Consider the following 24,286-nt stretch of genomic DNA (forward strand, 5'->3'; position numbering starts at 1 on the left):
TCTGGCACTTTATTTTTCAGACACCGGCACTATAATGTCTGAGACTTTTTTTTAAAAAGTGGATTGCAACAGTTTCCTTAATTTTAAGAGCAATCACTACTACAGTTGGAAGAAGAATGTGCCATATGGGCAGTTTAGACGCATTAGGCGGAACTGCAGCACTATAGAGGGATATATAAGACAATCGACTATACTTAAAGATAGATTTGTGGAGAAGGGCTATCCGATAGACCTGGTGCAAAATGGATATCTCAGAGCACTAAATGACGACAGAAACAAATATTTTTTAAAAACAAATAAGGGTAACAAGGTCAGTAAAGAAATGAAACCAACATCTTCTGATATACTCAAAACACCCTTATTTATAAAACGGGTTATAGCAACCAATTTAGGGAAATAAAGCGGATTATTAATAAACTTTGGCCTATCATCTGTGATGACCCTTTCCTTAAGAACCATATTTCGTCTAAGCCACAGGTTGTTTATAGGAGGGCCCCTACCCTTAAAAACAAATTACCCCCCAGCAAAATAGTTAGAGATAAAACTAGGGACCCCCAACAGCACATGGGTCCAGATAGGTTCTTCTTGGGTAATTTTTAACCCAAATATGGCATATTCAAATGCCTAAAGTCTAGATGTAATATGTGCAAGGTAGTGAAAAGCGGAACCAATGTCTTTATTTCTAACCAGACAGGGGAACAATTTAAAATTAATAAAAGGATGTCTTGTGAATCCACATATGTAGTATATTTGATAAGCTGTAGTTGTGGGGTCCAATATGTGGGCCGCACTATCAAAAGACGGTGGGCTGAACATGTGTATAATGTCAAAAGAAAGTTTCTGAAACACAGTCTATCTAGACATTGTGCATATTTACATAAGGGTAGTTCAAAATCACTCTCCATAGTACCTATCGAACAGATACCTCGGAACAGCAATAATCCCATGCTGACCCTACGCCGCAGAGAGACCTTCTGGATCCATAAATTACACACCCTAGCCCCTGATGGTCTCAATGAATGTGTTGATTTAGCTGCTTTTGATCTATGAGGTCATTCGATATCCACTAGACTCAGTCTAGTGACATCTCCTGTCCAAACTCAGATTCTCACAAATTAAACTATCATTTATGACCATATATTATTTAGTCACGTATCCTCTTAGTCCTCACATGTCCTCTTTAATGAGTCACTTAACTATTACATTACATTAATTTAATATGTAATTCATAAAACAAACATAATACTCCCTTTTTTATATATATTCATAGGTTAGTTACACATATCACTAAAACACCAATTATAATTATAATAATAGATATTTTCTATATATATTAGCTCTAGTAGATAGTACCACATTATACAGATTATTAGCATAAACTTTTTAAAAAATTCACCTTTCACGCTATCATATCACATTTATATTATATAGGGTATGACATACATCACATGTAATAGATAGCACAACAAAAGATATCACATTTATATTACCACCCTATAGGTGACTATAATCATATGACACTGGCACTGTATTAACATTATGATGTGCTATATTTATTAACCTGCACACATAAGCCATCTTTGTACATATGATTGCACTCCTATATATCTTTATTATCATCATATTTTTCTTTATCACATTACACAATGTTATTCTAAAAAAACATTATGTCCCAGTAACACTAGTGTTAACCGCACTTTGTACTATACTTAGTATAAAATCCTGTTGGAAATTTTCTTTTAGTGCACTTTAATTATTTAGTTATTGATTCTTAAAAACTACCCTGTGTTAGGAAGAAATACACTCTTGATATAATATTTATTCACCACATCATTATATATAGATATATATAGCGTTGCATCACCCATCACAGAACAATCAGGCAGATTTAAATGATATTCTAATAACTTCTCAGTTACTTGTTACAAATGTTGCTATAGTTACCAACAGTTACTGAGCGACTTAGTGCCGACAAATCTAGTGCGGTCATGCGCAGATGGTACCAATGCCGAGGGCCTTATTAGATGAACAGGTTAACAAGAAAGTGACATTAGGTAATTTTTAACATTTATCAATTTTTGTTTAACTTTTGGTTTAATTATTTACTTGTCGATGGCACAGTGGGCTGATCGGACTCATCGGATCCGCCTATGCACACACCCACCACTTTTTGAACAAATCTCAGAGCTCCATCTAACAACTAAAATGTTAGAGCCAATGGGCTTACGTTACCAATGTGCTGGCTGCTATTGGCTCAGAGTATCAGGAAGTAAAACCAGATGGCATAGCTGCTATATAGCGATATATTTTAAACATGTAAGTTTCCTTTATTACATGCTATACTGAATTTGTTTACTTCATGCCCCCACTACAAATGATTTATAAAAAGCACTGGGAATATGAACTATTGATCCCGAATGACATGCCGGTTTAGACATGCGCAGTAAGCACACTAACACGCCAAACAATTTTATGTGATCACACTGATTTGGCAGCAGTTCTAACATGTCAGCAAATTTATCAAGCGGTTATTCAGTTTATCATACGATCTATTAAGGTTTGTTTTCTGAATTATCATGTGTTCTAATTGATCTTTGTATTACACGCACACTGTGAACTGTGATTATAGGAATGTATGAATCTGGGTGACTATTATCTGCGCACTAACATATGCAATGGTAATTTAGTTTATGTCATAGATATCCATATAGGATTATATATTTTGATACATACTTGCGAGGGGATCTGAATTTAGCATTATGTACTTGCATTTATACCAAACAGGAAATAGTGCAATGTTGTTGTTTTTTATATATATAGCCATACTAGTTATTGAAACAAATGTTCTATTTATGAGAGGTGTGTTGACATGACACCTGATTGGTAGGAAATGTACTACTCTCCCCATATTGGTTAAGATTCTGACATTTTTTGACCAATAGGGCCTCATGTGCCTCCCAGGCTCCTCCTGGTATCATGTGATGCTAATTAACACTAAGTAGATGTTCTGTGTGTATATATAGCAAGTGTTCCTAAATGTTTTTATGAAGCCTGATGAAACAGCCTTGAGCTGAGAAACACGTAGCTTTGTTTTTATCATTTTAATAAAACTTTTTTATATTGGGACACTTGCTATTAGCTTTTTGCTGCTACATATCCTTTTGCTGAGAGGAGTCCCTTGCATTGGGCCTCTCTTCGAACCACTGGTGGTTTCTGGATTTCCTGGTATTCAGCAGGCCCTTGAATAAGTCTGGTGGGTGACCATATTGATCCCATCCTGCCTCTATAGCATCAAAGGAGATTCTACAACAAATGTGAGTACCTTTTCAATAACTTACTGACTCACCTGTGTCAAGACAATACTAGGCCATATAGGCACCTATGTCCTTTTATGTTGTTCATCTAGACACCACATCTATACCGGAGACTGCTGCTATAGCACTACTTGAGGTGCTTTCTTAAATGTGAGTTTATACTGTATATATACATATATCTATCTTCTGGACCAGACAATATTGGGCCATGTGGCGCTTCTGTTTCTTCTCGTCTTTATAGATATATACATACATACATACATACATGATTATATATAGGTATAGATATATACATACATACATGATTATATATAGGTATAGATATATACATACATACATGATTATATATAGGTATAGATATATACATACATGATTATATATAGGTATAGATATATACATACATACATGATTATATATAGGTATAGATATATATACATACATACATGATTATATATAGGTATAGATATATATACATACATACATGATTATATATAGGTATAGATATATATACATACATACATGATTATATATAGGTATAGATATATATATACATACATACATGATTATATATAGGTATAGATATATATACATACATACATGATTATATATAGGTATAGATATATATACATACATACATGATTATATATAGGTATAGATATATATATATACATACATACATGATTATATATAGGTATAGATATATACATACATACATGATTATATATAGGTATAGATATATACATACATACATGATTATATATAGGTATAGATATATATACATACATACATGATTATATATAGGTATAGATATATACATACATACATGATTATATATAGGTATAGATATATACATACATGATTATATATAGGTATAGATATATACATACATACATGATTATATATAGGTATAGATATATACATACATACATGATTATATATAGGTATAGATATATATACATACATACATGATTATATATAGGTATAGATATATACATACATACATGATTATATATAGGTATAGATATATATACATACATACATGATTATATATAGGTATAGATATATACATACATGATTATAAATAGGTATAGATATATACATACATGATTATATATAGGTATAGATATAACATACATACATGATTATATATAGGTATAGATATATACATACATACATGATTATATATAGGTATAGATATATACATACATACATGATTATATATAGGTATAGATATATACATACATACATGATTATATATAGGTATAGATATATACATACATACATGATTATATATAGGTATAGATATATACATACATACATGATTATATATAGGTATAGATATATACATACATACATGATTATATATAGGTATAGATATATACATACATACATGATTATATATAGGTATAGATATATACATACATACATGATTATATATAGGTATAGATATATATACATACATACATGATTATATATAGGTATAGATATATATACATACATACATGATTATATATAGGTATAGATATATATACATACATACATGATTATATATAGGTATAGATATATACATACATACATGATTATATATAGGTATAGATAGATATATACATACATACATGATTATATATAGGTATAGATATATATACATACATACATGATTATATATAGGTATAGATATATACATACATACATACATGATCATATATAGGTATAGATATATACATACATGATTATATATAGGTATAGATATATACATACATGATTATATATAGGTATAGATATATACATACATGATTATATATAGGTATAGATATATACATACATACATGATTATATACAGGTATAGATATATACATACATACATGATTATAAATAGGTATAGATATATACATACATACATGATTATAAATAGGTATAGATATATACATACATACATGATTATATATAGGTATAGATATAACATACATACATGATTATATATAGGTATAGATATATACATACATACATGATTATATATAGGTATAGATATATATACATACATACGTGATTATAAATAGGTATAGATATATACATACATACATGATTATATATAGGTATAGATATAACATACATACATGATTATATATAGGTATATATATATACATACATACATACATGATTATATATAGGTATATATATACATACATACATGATTATATATAGGTATAGATATATACATACATGATTATATATAGGTATAGATATATACATACATACATGATTATATATAGGTATAGATATATACATACATGATTATATATAGGTATAGCTATATACATACATACATGATTATATATAGGTATAGATATATACATACATGATTATATATAGGTATAGATATATATACATACATACATGATTATATATAGGTATAGATATATATACATACATACATGATTATATATAGGTATAGATATATATATACATACATACATACATGATTATATATAGGTATAGATATATATACATACATACATGATTATATATAGGTATAGATATATACATACATACATGATTATATATAGGTATAGATATATACATACATACATGATTATATATAGGTATAGATATATACATACATACATGATTATATATAGGTATAGATATATATACATACATACATGATTATATATAGGTATAGATATATACATACATACATGATCATATATAGGTATAGATATATACATACATACATGATTATATATAGGTATAGATATATACATACATGATTATATATAGGTATAGATATATACATACATACATGATTATATATAGGTATAGATATATACATACATGATTATATATAGGTATAGATATATACATACATACATGATTATAAATAGGTATAGATATATACATACATACATGATTATAAATAGGTATAGATATATACATACATACATGATTATATATAGGTATAGATATAACATACATACATGATTATATATAGGTATAGATATATACATACATACATGATTATATATAGGTATAGATATATACATACATACATGATTAAATATAGGTATAGATATATATACATACATACATGATTATAAATAGGTATATATATATACATACATACATGATTATATATAGGTATAGATATAACATACATACATGATTATATATAGGTATAGATATATACATATATACATACATGATTATATATAGGTATAGATATATACATACATACATGATTATATATAGGTATAGATATATACATACATACATGATTATATATAGGTATAGATATATACATACATGATTATATATAGGTATAGATATATACATACATACATGATTATATATAGGTATAGATATATACATACATACATGATTATATATAGGTATAGATATATACATACATACATGATTATATATAGGTATAGATATATATACATACATACATGATTATATATAGGTATAGATATATATACATACATGATTATATATAGGTATAGATATATACATACATGATTATATATAGGTATAGATATATACATACATACATGATTATATATAGGTATAGATATATACATACATACATGATTATATATAGGTATAGATATATACATACATACATGATTATATATAGGTATAGATATATACATACATACATGATTATATATAGGTATAGATATATACATACATACATGATTATATATAGGTATAGATATATATACATACATACATGATTATATATAGGTATAGATATATACATACATACATGATTATATATAGGTATAGATATATATACATACATACATGATTATATATAGGTATATATACATACATGATTATAAATAGGTATAGATATATACATACATACATGATTATATATAGGTATAGATATAACATACATACATGATTATATATAGGTATAGATATATACATACATGCATGATTATATATAGGTATAGATATATACATACATACATGATTATATATAGGTATAGATATATACATACATACATGATTATATATAGGTATAGATATATACATACATACATGATTATATATAGGTATAGATATATACATACATACATGATTATATATAGGTATAGATATAACATACATACATGATTATATATAGGTATAGATATATACATACATACATGATTATATATAGGTATAGATATATATACATACATACGTGATTATAAATAGGTATAGATATATACATACATACATGATTATATATAGGTATAGATATAACATACATACATGATTATATATAGGTATAGATATATACATATATACATACATGATTATATATAGGTATATATATATACATACATACATGATTATATATAGGTATAGATATATACATACATGATTATATATAGGTATAGATATATACATACATACATGATTATATATAGGTATAGATATATACATACATGATTATATATAGGTATAGCTATATACATACATACATGATTATATATAGGTATAGATATATACATACATGATTATATATAGGTATAGATATATATACATACATACATGATTATATATAGGTATAGATATATATACATACATACATGATTATATATAGGTATAGATATATATACATACATACATACATACATGATTATATATAGGTATAGATATATATACATACATACATGATTATATATAGGTATAGATATATACATACATACATGATTATATATAGGTATAGATATATACATACATACATGATTATATATAGGTATAGATATATACATACATACATGATTATATATAGGTATAGATATATATACATACATACATGATTATATATAGGTATAGATATATACATACATACATGATTATATATAGGTATAGATATATACATACATGATTATATATAGGTATAGATATATACATACATACATGATTATATATAGGTATAGATATATACATACATGATTATATATAGGTATAGATATATACATACATACATGATTATAAATAGGTATAGATATATACATACATACATGATTATAAATAGGTATAGATATATACATACATACATGATTATATATAGGTATAGATATATACATACATACATGATTATATATAGGTATAGATATAACATACATACATGATTATATATAGGTATAGATATATACATACATACATGATTATATATAGGTATAGATATATATATACATACATACATGATTATAAATAGGTATATATATATACATACATACATGATTATATATAGGTATAGATATAACATACATACATGATTATATATAGGTATAGATATATACATATATACATACATGATTATATATAGGTATAGATATATACATACATACATGATTATATATAGGTATAGATATATACATACATGATTATATATAGGTATAGATATATACATACATACATGATTATATATAGGTATAGATATATACATACATACATGATTATATATAGGTATAGATATATACATACATACATGATTATATATAGGTATAGATATATACATACATACATGATTATATATAGGTATAGATATATATACATACATACATGATTATATATAGGTATAGATATATATACATACATGCATGATTATATATAGGTATAGATATATACATACATGATTATATATAGGTATAGATATATACATACATACATGATTATATATAGGTATAGATATATTCATACATACATGATTATATATAGGTATAGATATATACATACATACATGATTATATATAGGTATAGATATATACATACATACATGATTATATATAGGTATAGATATATATACATACATACATGATTATATATAGGTATAGATATATACATACATACATGATTATATATAGGTATAGATATATATACATACATACATGATTATATATAGGTATAGATATATACATACATACATGATTATATATAGGTATAGATATAACACACATACATGATTATATATAGGTATAGATATATACATACATGCATGATTATATATAGGTATAGATATATACATACATACATGATTATATATAGGTATAGATATATACATACATACATGATTATATATAGGTATAGATATATACATACATACATGATTATATATAGGTATAGATATATATACATACATACATGATTATATATAGGTATAGATATATATACATACATACATGATTATATATAGGTATAGATATATATACATACATACATGATTATATATAGGTATAGATATATACATACATACATGATTATATATAGGTATAGATATATACATACATACATGATTATATATAGGTATAGATATATATACATACATACATGATTATATATAGGTATAGATATATACATACATGATCATATATAGGTATAGATATATACATACATGATTATATATAGGTATAGATATATACATACATGATTATATATAGGTATAGATATATACATACATACATGATTATATATAGGTATAGATATATACATACATACATGATTATATATAGGTATAGATATATACATACATGATTATATATAGGTATAGATATATACATACATACATGATTATAAATAGGTATAGATATATACATACATACATGATTATAAATAGGTATAGATATATACATACATACATGATTATATATAGGTATAGATATAACATACATACATGATTATATATAGGTATAGATATATACATACATACATGATTATATATAGGTATAGATATATATACATACATACGTGATTATAAATAGGTATAGATATATACATACATACATGATTATATATAGGTATAGATATAACATACATACATGATTATATATAGGTATAGATAAATACATATATACATACATGATTATATATAGGTATATATATATACATACATGATTATATATAGGTATAGATATATACATACATGATTATATATAGGTATAGATATATACATACATACATGATTATATATAGGTATAGATATATACATACATGATTATATATAGGTATAGCTATATACATACATACATACATGATTATATATAGGTATAGATATATACATACATGATTATATATAGGTATAGATACATACATGATTATATATAGGTATAGATATATACATACATGATTATATATAGGTATAGATATATACATACATGATTATATATAGGTATAGATATATACATACATACATGATTATAAATAGGTATAGATATATACATACATACATGATTATATATAGGTATAGATATAACATACATACATGATTATATATAGGTATAGATATATACATACATAAATGATTATATATAGGTATAGATATAACATACATACATGATTATATATAGGTATAGATATATACATACATACATGATTATAAATAGGTATAGATATATACATACATACATGATTATATATAGGTATAGATATATACATACATACATGATTATATATAGGTATAGATATATACATACATACATGATTATATATAGGTATAGATATATATACATACATGATTATATATAGGTATAGATATATATACATACATACATGATTATATATAGGTATAGATATATACATACATACATGATTATATATAGGTATAGATATATATACATACATACATGATTATATATAGGTATAGATATATACATACATGATCATATATAGGTATAGATATATACATACATGATTATATATAGGTATAGATATATACATACATGATTATATATAGGTATAGATATATACATACATACATGATTATATATAGGTATAGATATATACATACATGATAATATATAGGTATAGATATATACATACATACATGATTATAAATAGGTATAGATATATACATACATACATGATTATAAATAGGTATAGATATATACATACATACATGATTATATATAGGTATAGATATAACATACATACATGATTATATATAGGTATAGATATATACATACATACATGATTATATATAGGTATAGATATATATACATACATACGTGATTATAAATAGGTATAGATATATACATACATACATGATTATATATAGGTATAGATATAACATACATACATGATTATATATAGGTATAGATAAATACATATATACATACATGATTATATATAGGTATATATATATACATACATGATTATATATAGGTATAGATATATACATACATGATTATATATAGGTATAGATATATACATACATACATGATTATATATAGGTATAGATATATACATACATGATTATATATAGGTATAGCTATATACATACATACATACATGATTATATATAGGTATAGATATATACATACATGATTATATATAGGTATAGATACATACATGATTATATATAGGTATAGATATATACATACATGATTATATATAGGTATAGATATATACATACATGATTATATATAGGTATAGATATATACATACATACATGATTATAAATAGGTATAGATATATACATACCTACATGATTATATATAGGTATAGATATAACATACATACATGATTATATATAGGTATAGATATATACATACATAAATGATTATATATAGGTATAGATATAACATACATACATGATTATATATAGGTATAGATATATACATACATACATGATTATAAATAGGTATAGATATATACATACATACATGATTATATATAGGTATAGATATAACATACATACATGATTATATATAGGTATAGATATATACATACATAAATGATTATATATAGGTATAGATATATACATACATACATACATGATTATATATAGGTATAGATATATACATACATACATGATTATAAATAGGTATAGATATATACATACATACATGATTATATATAGGTATAGATATAACATACATACATGATTATATATAGGTATAGATATATACATACATACATGATTATATATAGGTATAGATATATACATACATAAATGATTATATATAGGTATAGATATATACATACATAAATGATTATAAAAAGGTATAGATATATACATACATACATGATTATATATAGGTATAGATATAACATACATACATGATTATATATAGGTATAGATATATACATACATACATGATTATAAATAGGTATAGATATATACATACATACATGATTATATATAGGTATAGATATAACATACATACATGATTATATATAGGTATAGATATATACATACATAAATGATTATATATAGGTATAGATATATACATACATACATGATTATATATAGGTATAGATATATACATACATACATGATTATATATAGGTATAGATATAACATACATACATGATTATATATAGGTATAGATATATACATACATAAATGATTATATATAGGTATAGATATATACATATATATATATGAATATCTATTTAAAAATACATAATACACATTCTGCTATGTGCAGAAAATTGGAATGATAAATATTTACAGTTTATACAGTTAAAACCTTTATCAAATATGAATTGAGCATAAATATGCTCTTTCACGTTTTCCTCTACTTAAAGGGACATTCCAGTCAAAACTGGAACCCACATAGATGCATTTCAGTTTAGAATAGAAGCAATTGTGTAATATAAATGTATTGGCAAAAATGTTTCTTATAAAAGCTATAGCTGTTTCAAAAGTGTATATAAATATGCACCGTGCACCAGCATTTTAAATACAGCACTTGCTCAGGGAGCCTTAGGTGTTTGTACCATCTGGTAATGACTCAATTTGTTAGTTGCTGACACGATCAGGGATAGTCACAGACAAAGGCTCTGGCGGACATTTTCCAAAGTACAGACCTTAGTGAAGGACACCAAGGTACATTTGAAATTAAAAACATTATTTTATAGTGCTTGGTGTTATTATACTGATGCAGATACCACTGATCCTATAACCAGCCCTCCTCTGGCTATACCCATGTGCCAGTGTTACTACTGTGTCATTATACAGTGCTGGGTGTTATTATATTGATGTAGATACCACTGACCCTATAACCAGCCCTCCTCTGGCTATACCCATATGCCAGTGTCACTACTGTGTCTTTGTATAGTACTTGGTGCTATTATACTGATGCAGATACCACTGATCCTATAACCAGCCCTCCTCTGGCTATACCCATGAGCCAGTGTCACTACTGTGTCATTATATAGTGCTTGGTGTTATTATACTGATACAGATATCACTGATCCTAAATCCAGCCCTCCTCTGGCTATACCCATGTGCCAGTGTCACTACTGTGTCATTATATAGCGCTGGGTGTTATTATACTGATGCAGATACCGCTGATCCTATAACCAGCCCTCCTCTGGCAATACCCCAGTGTCACTACTGTGTCATTATATAGTGCTGGGTGTTATTATACTGATGCAGATACCACTGACCCTATAACCAGCCCTCCTCTGGCTATACCCATGAGCCAGTGTCACTACTGTGTCATTATATAGTGCTGGGTGTTATTATACTGATGCAGATACCACTGATCCTATAACCAGCCCTTGTCTGGCTATACCCATATGCCAGTGTCACTACTGTGTCATTATATAGCGCTGGGTGTTATTATACTGATGCAGATACCACTGATCCTATAACCAGCCCTCCTCTGGCTATACCCATGTGCCAGTGTCACTACTGTGTCATTATATAACTATGACACTCCCACCACCATGCTTGACTGTAGGTGTACTCCTCACCTGGTTGTCGCCACACACGCTTGACACCATCTGAACCAAATAAGTTTATCTTGGTCTCATCGGACCACAGGACATGGTTCCAGTAATCCATGTCCTTAATCTGCTTGTTTTCAGTAAACTGTTTGCGGGCTTTCTTGTGCATCATCTTTAGAAGAGTATTCCTTCTGGGCTGACCCCCCACCCCTTCAACCTCTGCAGCAATGCTGGCAGCACTCATACGTCTATTTCCCAAAGGCAACCTCTGGATATGACGCTGAGCACGTGCACTCAACTTCTTTGGTCGACCATGGCAGGGCCTGTTCTGAGTGGAACCTGTCCTGTGAAACCGCTGTATGGTCTTGCCCACCATGCTTATAGCCTAGGCCATCTTTATGTAGAGCAACAATTCTTTTTTTCAGACCCTCAGAGAGTTATTTGCCATGAGGTGCCATGTTAAACTTTCAGTGACCAGTATGAGAGAGTGTGAGAGCGATAACACCAAATTTAACACACCTGCTCTCCATTCACAACTGAGATCTTGTAACATTAACAAGTCACATGACACCGGGGAGGGAAAATGTCTAATTGGGCCCAATTTGGACATTTCCACTTAGGGGTGTACTCACTTTTGTTGCCAATGGTTTAGACATTAATGGCTGTGTGTTGAGTTATTTTGAGGGGACAGCAAATGTACACTGTTATACAGGCTGTACACTCACTACTTTACATTGTAGCAAAATGTCATTTCTTCAGTGTTGTCACATAAAAACATATAAAAAAATATTTACAAAAATGTGAGGGGTGTACTCACTGTTGTGAGATACTGTATGTACACATATATAGAAACACACACATATATATATATATATATATATATATATATATATATATATATACATACACATACATACATACAGGTGGCCCTCGGTTTACACCGGTTCAATTTGCGCCGTTACATAATAACAACCTTTTTTTTCAGTCATGTGACTGCTATTAAAAAGCTTTGAAAAGGGGGGCGGAGCTAACAGCCGAAGCAGCCAGACGTGCCTTAACTGAGCTCCTAATGTTTGATCACTAATATATATATTTCGGGCACGTTTGGCATTAATCTATTCCTTTATCTTGCTCCTAATATACATATGCAAACACTTATGCGCTCTCTGGACTCGCATCAGCAAGGGCTTGTCGCAGAATTGAGGGCTGCTATGAGCCCACTTCAACCTGCAGTGCTGTCAGAGGAGGTAGCCGGCTTGGGGGAACCGGACTCGTCGCAGCATACAGAAGATCCACCCCGAGCCTCAGAAGAGAATCGTCAGACAGGCCTGATAGATACAGGAAGCCCCAGCTTGGAAATGGCAAAGCAGACAGGCATTGGTAAATGGAATAATGCCTCACAACCTTTCTACACATTCTCAGGATCAGAGCGGCACCCCGCAAGACACCTGGAGGGGTCGCAGATACAGCACTCCGGCTCACAGAAAGTATATGGCTTACGGCTGATGGCCAGCGATCCCTTCTACAGTGTGTATGCTGGAGCTCTATGCATTGCGGCAGTGGAACCTTGCAATAAGTGGAGCGCAACATATTTAGGACATATCACAGTTCAGAAGGCTACGTACAGCAAGTTCTTTGGAGAAAGCACCTCAGCGCAAATCACCCCCCACTGTGTTAAGAGCTGGTGCGACATACCTCAGCAGCCCACCAAAGTCACCATCTGGTACGGGAGACTTCACCAGGCACATAGTTTTCACCCCAAGGCCCTGCCTGCAAAAAAGTCGATCCCTTCTCCCCTATCTGTGCCAACGATCTGGGACCCAGGGAGTAAAATGGAAGCTGATCACTGAACTGGTCTTGCCTTTGCGGGAGATGGAACACAGGTCAGCAGACTATTTTAATCAGGACTCTGCCACCTACCCAGAGACACAGACATAGGCTCTAGCTGTATTATAGAACCAAATTATCACTCTGACACTATTCTCAATTGCTTACTCAATACCTAGAATGGGTTAAACGCCACCATCTATACCTATAAAACTCTGGGCCTTAGTTGGTTCATTAATGACTGTTTCCTGTTTATATGATTCATCCTTGTAGGCTGTGGGCTCAGCAACTTGAGAATGAATGCATAGTTGTGATTCTTTGCAAGGCTTTGTATTATCTTGTATACATTGTTGGGATACACTATTACTGCACTGTTAGCTTACTCCTAGTTCATATGGGATAGAGATGTCTTAGTTTTATAGATAGGATTTTTATGCCCCTCTCATATTAACTGCAACATATTGTTAAACTGAAATATTGTACTTTAATTGAAAAGAATCTTGAATCTTGGATGTAAAAACAGTGTTAAATGGAACCTACACTATGTTTATAGACACTATATTATGATGACTATGACTTTACCCTGGTCATTGAAGCTATGGTACTTAAACAAATTAACATGAGGACACTAACTATTATTCTGCAGACTAGGATTTGCTTTAGAATTCCTCTCATGTTCACTACATAAGCTTTCTCCTTAGTTGTCCCCTACTTCAGAGCTAATCATAAAAAAAAAAAGTATATCTTAATAAAAAAGCTCCATCACTTACTCTATATTAGAGAGCCCCCTGTCACTGACTATAGCCCCCATATTAGATATTAGACATCCCCCCAGAGTTGCTTGTAGCATAGATTAACAAGATGCTAGTTCGTGCTCTAGTATTATCTAATAACTAATAATTACACTTAGCTAACCCCCACTCAGATAATACAGATATCCTTAGCCCCAGACCCAGCACAAACCATTTGTCTTCATAATATCTCTCCTAGATGAGTTTCACTAACCCCTTACTTCTCTATACGTTCCCTTAGCCACAGATAACATGTATTTCTAAATAGGAGCCCAACCTCCCCCCCCTCATTCCTCCTGTTCTTTCCTTTTTCTCATCTTCTCTTCTCCCCTCCCTTCTCATCTCTTTAAAGCAGCACTGGCCTGCTGACTTTTCCCACCTCACTTTCCTAAGTACTAGGTCCAAAAGTGACCACTCTTCATATTAATTTCCTCTACCAGTGTTCATCAGCTCCGTTGGGTTCAAAAGTAACCCTTTGTTTTCATGGAGGAATTCATTCCAGAATTTAAACTAATATAAAATAGAGGTTCAAGACGTCTAACCATTTATATTCAATGTATTACTCTTGATGTGATCATTTTATATCTGTTTGTTGTACAAGAAGATATCTATATCTCATGGTATTTCGCTTCTGTTGTATCACCTTCATAACCTCAATAAAAAATATATTTAAAAAAAAAAAAAAAAAAAAAGCTTTGAAAAGCAAAGTGCACTAATTAAAATAGCCAGTAGGTGGAGCTGTCCGCTTGTTTTGCAGCAAAGTTATGCAACTTAAAGGACCAGTAAACACAGTAGATTTGCATAATCAACAAATGCAAGATAACAAGACAATACAATAGCATTTACTCTGAATTTCAAATGAGTAGTAGATTTTTTATAACAAAGTTCAAAGTTATGTATATTTCCACTCCCCCCTGTACCATGTGATAGCAATCAGCCAATCACAAATGCATATACGTATAGTCTGTGAATTCTTGCACATGCTCAGTAGGAGCTGGTGACTCAAAAAGTGTAAATATAAAAGAATATGCACATTTTTTTAATGGAAGTAAATTGGAAAGTTGTTTAAAATGACATGCTGTATCTGAATCATGAACATTTAATTTGACCTGAGTGTCCCTTTAACAGCCTGAAATTGATCTGTGTACACAGAGCAGACATTAGCTATCGAGCAACAAGTTTTAGCAGCCACTTCCCTATTATCTTCCTGTCCAGCTGCTTGAGGTGAGGGTGCCTAACTGCTTAATCACTGGAGATTGAAATGCATAGAATATGTGCAGACCCAATATTATCTAACATGCTAACAATGCAGAGAACTGAAAAATGCAAGTAAAAAAACGTTTTTGTTTATTAAACTTAGTTTGATGATGATGCAGTCTGTTGTGTGATTATTTAATTAGGTGCTGTTAGCAAATGTTTTTGTTCATTAAACTTAGTTTGATGATGATACAATCTATATTATTAGGTTTATAATGCTGTTTAGCATTTAAAGTCAATTTCAAAGCTTTAAAAATAATGTATTAGGTGTCACTTATGACAATTTTGAGAGGGGCCTGGAACTTAACCCCCTCATTTCCCATTGACATACATTATAAACTGGGTTTCAATTTACAACGGTTTCGATTTACAACCACCATTCCTCCTGGATCCTAACCCCGGCGTAAACTGTATATGTATGTATCTCTATGTTAAACCCTTTTAACTGCCTTGTTCATTTTTAACACATAAGACTGATATCTTTGAGCCTTAATATCTTTTTTGTGCAATCTTTTTTTTAAAAATAATTTTCATTAGATGTTGTTATTATGAGTGTAACTATACTTTGTAATGTAATTTTTGTGTGTTTTAGTCGACTTATTTGTTTCGCTTAACAGCTAACAAGAGCTCTGAAGTCGCAGTAATCATTCTAGCGTAAATCACGATTGCGCTCAATCCAGTGGTAAGCCCAACGAGTGCAAACACCCGCAATAAACCCCTTATCGCTCATGTACAAACATTTGTGCTCTACTCGTAATCTGGCCTTAAATAAGCAACAGAAGAGCTGAAATAAAACGGTAATGGATTAGAAGGAACTGTGAGAAGTTGATTTGAGCAGTTTTCCTAGGTGAGAATTTGAGACAATGAGGACTAAGTGTAAGGAGTATGATTAGGTGAGGCTGTATGGGTTGCAGTTGACTTTAATTATACAGATATCTTGGTCTATAAAAAAATCATGGAGGGAAGGTGTTAGGAAGATAGGTGGTGGGTTAGAGGGAATGTTTCTGTAAATTTTAGCATCACTAATCTGAATGTGGATAAGGAAGGAGAGAGAAGTTGAAAGAAAAGAAAGATAAATAATGGAAGAAAGAAGAGGGGGGGGTGGGTTGGGGGGGGGGGAGTGGGTTAGGGTTACATTATTTAAAAAACAAGTCAATCACGATGGGATTGACATACACCATGCTAAATGTGCTTTATAATGGGCCTGGGCTATCGTTAGAGTTTCTGCCATAATGCACTGGAATGCAACCATGTTGGTGCACATGTGCATTCCTGTAATTGTGTCCTCTGATGCCAGATACTTACTGGGTAGGTCACTTTATTACTTGTGCAAGGAGTTTATTTTGTTCAGGTCCCTTTTCCTGCTTCTACCCAGCAACCAAACTGTTTCTTTTCTGACCTGTTTTGATAACCCTTTTGTGCCCTGCCTCAGATTCTGACCTTTGACCCTGCTTGAACTCTGATAAGGCTGCTACTTAACACATTTGTGTCTGGCTTGGATCTTTATAGCTTATTAAAGGCTGACCTCTTCTTGCACCCCATTATCGCTTCTGTTTTGCCCCTGATACCTTATCTGGGCATTAAATATATTGCCTGACATTTGATCCGATTCTAATTGCTAATGTCTGCATGTATATAATTATTTACTATTTTATTGAGTTTATTTACACCTGTCGGTTACCATTATATAATACTGGTGGGGCCCCACAAATGTTTATTTCACTGGTATCTGCTACTTATTAGTTCTGAAACTATCACTATAATAATGTGTGTAACAAGCCCAGCCTTGGTTCTTTCTAAGTGGTGTTTCCTGAACATTATTGCAATAAATTATCACATGCAGATCACTACTACAAAGAAAGCATCAGATATGGCATATTTAATACAAAATGGTGGTGCGAATAGCAGAAAAACCAGATTAGTGATAAATGTGTTTTTCATGAGGTACCGAGAAACATACCTGAAGGATCGCAAAAGCTTGTATGATTTTCCAAGATCAGAAACTCTCCTGCACAGAGGAGCCACCGCTAATTCCATCTGCAAAATCAAAACATCACTTTTACCATACAAAATTATAATTTTAGCATATTCAGTGTGTGTAATTGTTGCTATTCACATGACATCCAATAGCAGGTTGGCAGCATCACCCAGCTCTCTATTGCTTACTCACAGGGATCAGGTTGTTTTAAATGCTCACCACTTTCTTTCTATAGCTTTCCATGCTACTGTAGACTTTAAGCAATTTTGATTTATATATGTATCTGAGTTGCCTAGATACGGAAACGCAATATGTCTGTGCTCAATGATTATACTATGAAAAATATTATTTAAAAAAAAATGATACAATCAATAAAGGGCCATTAAAATTGAATTCTAAAAATAAATAAAATACAAAATGTTTTAAGCTGCGGATGCAGCTTGAGAGCATCAGCATTTTATGTACTTAGCCTCTCCAGCAAAATGTGTAAAGATAAATCAATCTGACCAAAATGATTGACAGCTGCGATCGAGCAGGAGGCTGTATTGCACCAGTAGCAGCTTGTACCATGACAAATGCGGGCTCACCACGATGCTGGGTGGACATGGTTCCTGAGAGAGAACCTTGTCCTCCCAGTAAATGATAAAACAAAATGTATGCTTACCTGGTAAATTCTGTTCTTTTGGAATGATGATGGGCACAGCCATTCATAACATATGGAATATATATCCTGCCACTAGGAGGAGGTCAAGAACCCATACAAGAGCTTTAAAACCCTCCCATAGCCATACGTTTGGCGAGAGTTGAAATAGCACCATCAATATTAGGAATTGTTTCCACGATTCCACATTCTCTTCTGGAATGGGGTATATTTTCTTAAATCTTGTGGATGGAGAAAATGGCACATACCTGGCTTTTTGCATTCCTTGGCAATACAGTCAGAGACTAAATCTGGGACCTAAGACACCTGGGAAATTTTTGGTGGAGCTTTGAAAACAATACAGTTTTGTTTTCAGCTGGCTTTTCCTCAGAACTTTCTAGTTTTCTTTAATACCTCCTGCAAAAAGTTGCAGATATGCTCCACCTTAATTCTAAAGGCATTGTCATATTCAGGATCAGGAACAGGCTCCTGTTCATCTGACAGCACTTCCCTTTTAGAACTAGAAATGTTTGCATCCTCAGAGTAAGAGTTCTGTAAAAGAGCAGGAATGTGGGGTTGAGGGGAAGGATTTTGCACACTAACCTCATGAGACTAATCCTCAGATGTATGCTTACGCTTACTTGGTTTGGGGACTGTCGCCAAACAATCTGTCACAATTTTATTACAAGCTGCTTTTAAATTCAGGAATAAAATCAGTAGAATTCCCCTGAGTGACAAGTATTGGGCAAACTTCCCTCTAAGAAGTGGATGGTTGTGTTTGGTTTGCATGCAAAATCTGAGGTACACAATTCTCACAGATTTGGTTGACTTGGCATACTGGAACAGACTTGCAAAATAAACATATAAATGAAGCAAGAGGGATATCAGAAACTGACTCCTCTATAGAAATATCAGTGTAGACAGTCATTTTGTTCCATGGTGTTAATTATAATAAAGTATGCAATAACACCCTATTTCAGCAGTAGTACAGAAAAAAAAACCCTGGTAGCGAGCCCCCTACAATATGATAACACAACCTCAGAAACTTAAAACATCTCACAAAGCAATTAGCTTTAAAGCCCCTATAAATATCACATTGCCCTTAGGTACCCCTGGCAGTTCCTGTATGGGTACTCAACCCCTTCTGGGACTGGTAGGCACTGGAAATAAGTTTAGAAGATGGCCCAGACTGTTGATGTATATTTCTAGTCTAAGGCTCTGGAGTGAGAGAGAAAAAGTCTGGGAACACTTCAGGGACGGTGCTACCGCCAAGAGAAAAGCTGGTGCTTAGATAAATAATAAAAAACACTTTTGGTTGCCTTCATTAAATATAAGTGCACCAAGCATAAAACCCCCTAATAAATGATAAAATATTGGTCCTCAGCCTAACCAGAGCCTCCTCTACAGAACTGCACATTTGCTAGGGACAAATCCCTGCGATGTCTGAGTATAGTAATGGCTAAAGTCCAGTTAGAGAAATACTATGCAAATAACAGGGTATTCCTACGTCCGTGTATTCAGCTGCTTTAAAAAGTTGTCGTCCTTTGTAAATTATACTCCCCAGGGACTCTGGGTATCACATAGGTCTAAGCTCCCATTTTGTAATCCATAAGCAAGTATCTGTAACAACCTCTATTCTCAAGCAACTCCTACGAGGCCAAAAACAAAACTAAGAGAGCGATGGGAGGTGGGAAAGTTTTAAAGCTCTTGTATAGGCTCTTGCTCTCCTCCTAGTGGCGGGAAATATATTGCATATGTTATGTAGGACTGTGGACCATTATCATTTTATGAAAGAAATAGAACCAATTGACCTCTTTAAAATACTACGTTTTCTGTTATGCCTTAAACAAAATGATGAAAAATGTATTAAATCAGTTAATTGATGTTTTGTCTTTTAACATTTTAAACTAAGAGGCCATACCTTTAATTTCTGAAGTAATTAATTTGTAAATTGTATTTTTTAAGGTGATATGTTACTGAAATGGTTTTGGATTAAATTACTGAATCATGATGTCCAAATTACACCTCAGAGAGAAGGTGCTGGTAGATAGTTTGAAAGGCATTTGATTAAGTTGGAAGGGATATACATTTTTCTACGGTATTTGTTCTGTAGCTTTTCACTACTAAAATGTTGGTTTGCAGGATGTAAACGCAAATATTTGAACATACTTCATAGATCAAATTTTGATATGTGAAAATATAATTTTTGCTTTGGTGTTTATTCCAACCAGCTATAACAACGTCTCTCAGATGGCTCTTCTCAGGCCCGAGGTCTCAGAGCTGGTGATCTTATATTGTCCCTGACTAGCTCTGTTTTTACATAATTTGTTGTGCAAGAGCAGAAGGAGAGAATACACATATTGGTCAACAATAAATGTGCAACATAATGTGCAACAATAAATGTGAGCAACGGATGCCTCTCCTAGCCCTAAATGTGGACAGCAGGTTCCCTAGCTGAGAACCTTGTCTGCTTGCACATTATTAAATGGGGGCATTTGCATTGAGAAAATCTGACAGTGGCATTCCAACCTCATACGTTAAAGAACGAAGAAACAGAATGTCAGGATTTTTTTCTTGAAAATACATTTTTAGTAGTGTTTCTTACCTGTTTGCTATTCTCAGGGTTAAGCTTTTTGTGGATAATATGATTAACCAATCAGAAACGTTTCTGAACTCAATGTTGACGTGAACTCCCCATAAGTATTTTTAATTTGTTAAACAGATTAAACAAATTGTTTTGTGAATTAATTTTAAATACAGGAGGGAACCCCTAAGAAGAGCCAGATTGCAATGAGAATCAAGCACGGATATGGTTTTATTTTTAGCTGTAAAATGCTTAAGAGTGATCATTTTTCAACTGGACATTAGGTAAGTAAACATTAAGGGTCATTTAGTTTATTACTATTATGGTTTATTTTCGTTATCATCAGCTTTATCATTTTTATTACTATTAATAATAAGGCCCTTTCTAATCTCTGTAGTTTTGCTGGCCTAGGTTTAGGAGAAAGTTGTGGGAGGGTATCACTGTATATATTGAGTGTAGTATATACTAGTCCACTCTACATTAAATATAGGAAAAAGCCTAAATCCTTACACATGCACTACAGAGTCTGGGGCTACTGGAATTTGAAAACCCTATACATATAATTATTAATTTTACAAAACAGCATTGGGATGTGCTATTACCTGTGCAAAATCAGCAGCAAGTCTCATTTTTCCACCTTCACCCAGAGGTCGTAGCAAACTTGCATTTCGTATGAAAACCTCAATGGCTCTTTGTGCAATTGCTTCAGTATGGTCATAAACAAAGTCTAGACAGTCAAAATGTCGGAAATAGTCACTCATCACCCTTGAAATGAAGCCTTGTAATTCTTTCATGTATAAAGAACATGGTACGTCTGGTTTTCCTGAGTTTGTTACATTACTAGAAAAATATAAAAATAAAATAAGCTAGTTAAAAAATATGTAGAGCATTTTAAGAACTATTGAATTCTTAAAACCTCAAAAAGGTTCAAACCATTAGAGACTGGTTCTATCCAAAAACACTGTAAAGTTTCAGTCCCAAAAGAGATCACTAGTAGGATTAATATACCACTCCTATCTTTCTTCACCACAAAGCTAGATCTGTTTAATGGTTATTTGCCTTTTGTTTCTAACCCGCAAGTGTATATGGCCTATGCTATATAGTGAATAATATATCTATAAATGCTTTTATGTGGTGTAAGTTCCACATACTCATTATCATAGGGCTACTTCTCTCTCCCCACTTTTAAGCTGACGTGCATTTACAGAATACGGAATACGG

General features: G+C 30.9%; 1 protein-coding gene across 2 annotated transcripts in view; it reads right to left on the bottom strand.

Annotated features, from left to right (window-relative positions):
• Positions 1-24,286, bottom strand: part of COG5 (component of oligomeric golgi complex 5) — a 1,291,144-nt gene that overhangs the window by 161,135 nt on the left and 1,105,723 nt on the right. For both annotated transcript variants that reach the window (XM_053716572.1, XM_053716573.1), the window contains 2 exons: positions 23,668-23,905; positions 19,824-19,900 (listed from right to left, as the gene is read on the bottom strand). In XM_053716572.1, the coding sequence (XP_053572547.1) occupies positions 19,824-19,900; positions 23,668-23,905 (315 nt within the window). The remainder of the gene's footprint in view (positions 1-19,823; positions 19,901-23,667; positions 23,906-24,286) is intronic.

This window comes from Bombina bombina, chromosome 6, assembly GCF_027579735.1.
Source record: "Bombina bombina isolate aBomBom1 chromosome 6, aBomBom1.pri, whole genome shotgun sequence".
Classification (NCBI taxonomy): Eukaryota; Metazoa; Chordata; class Amphibia; order Anura; family Bombinatoridae; genus Bombina; species Bombina bombina.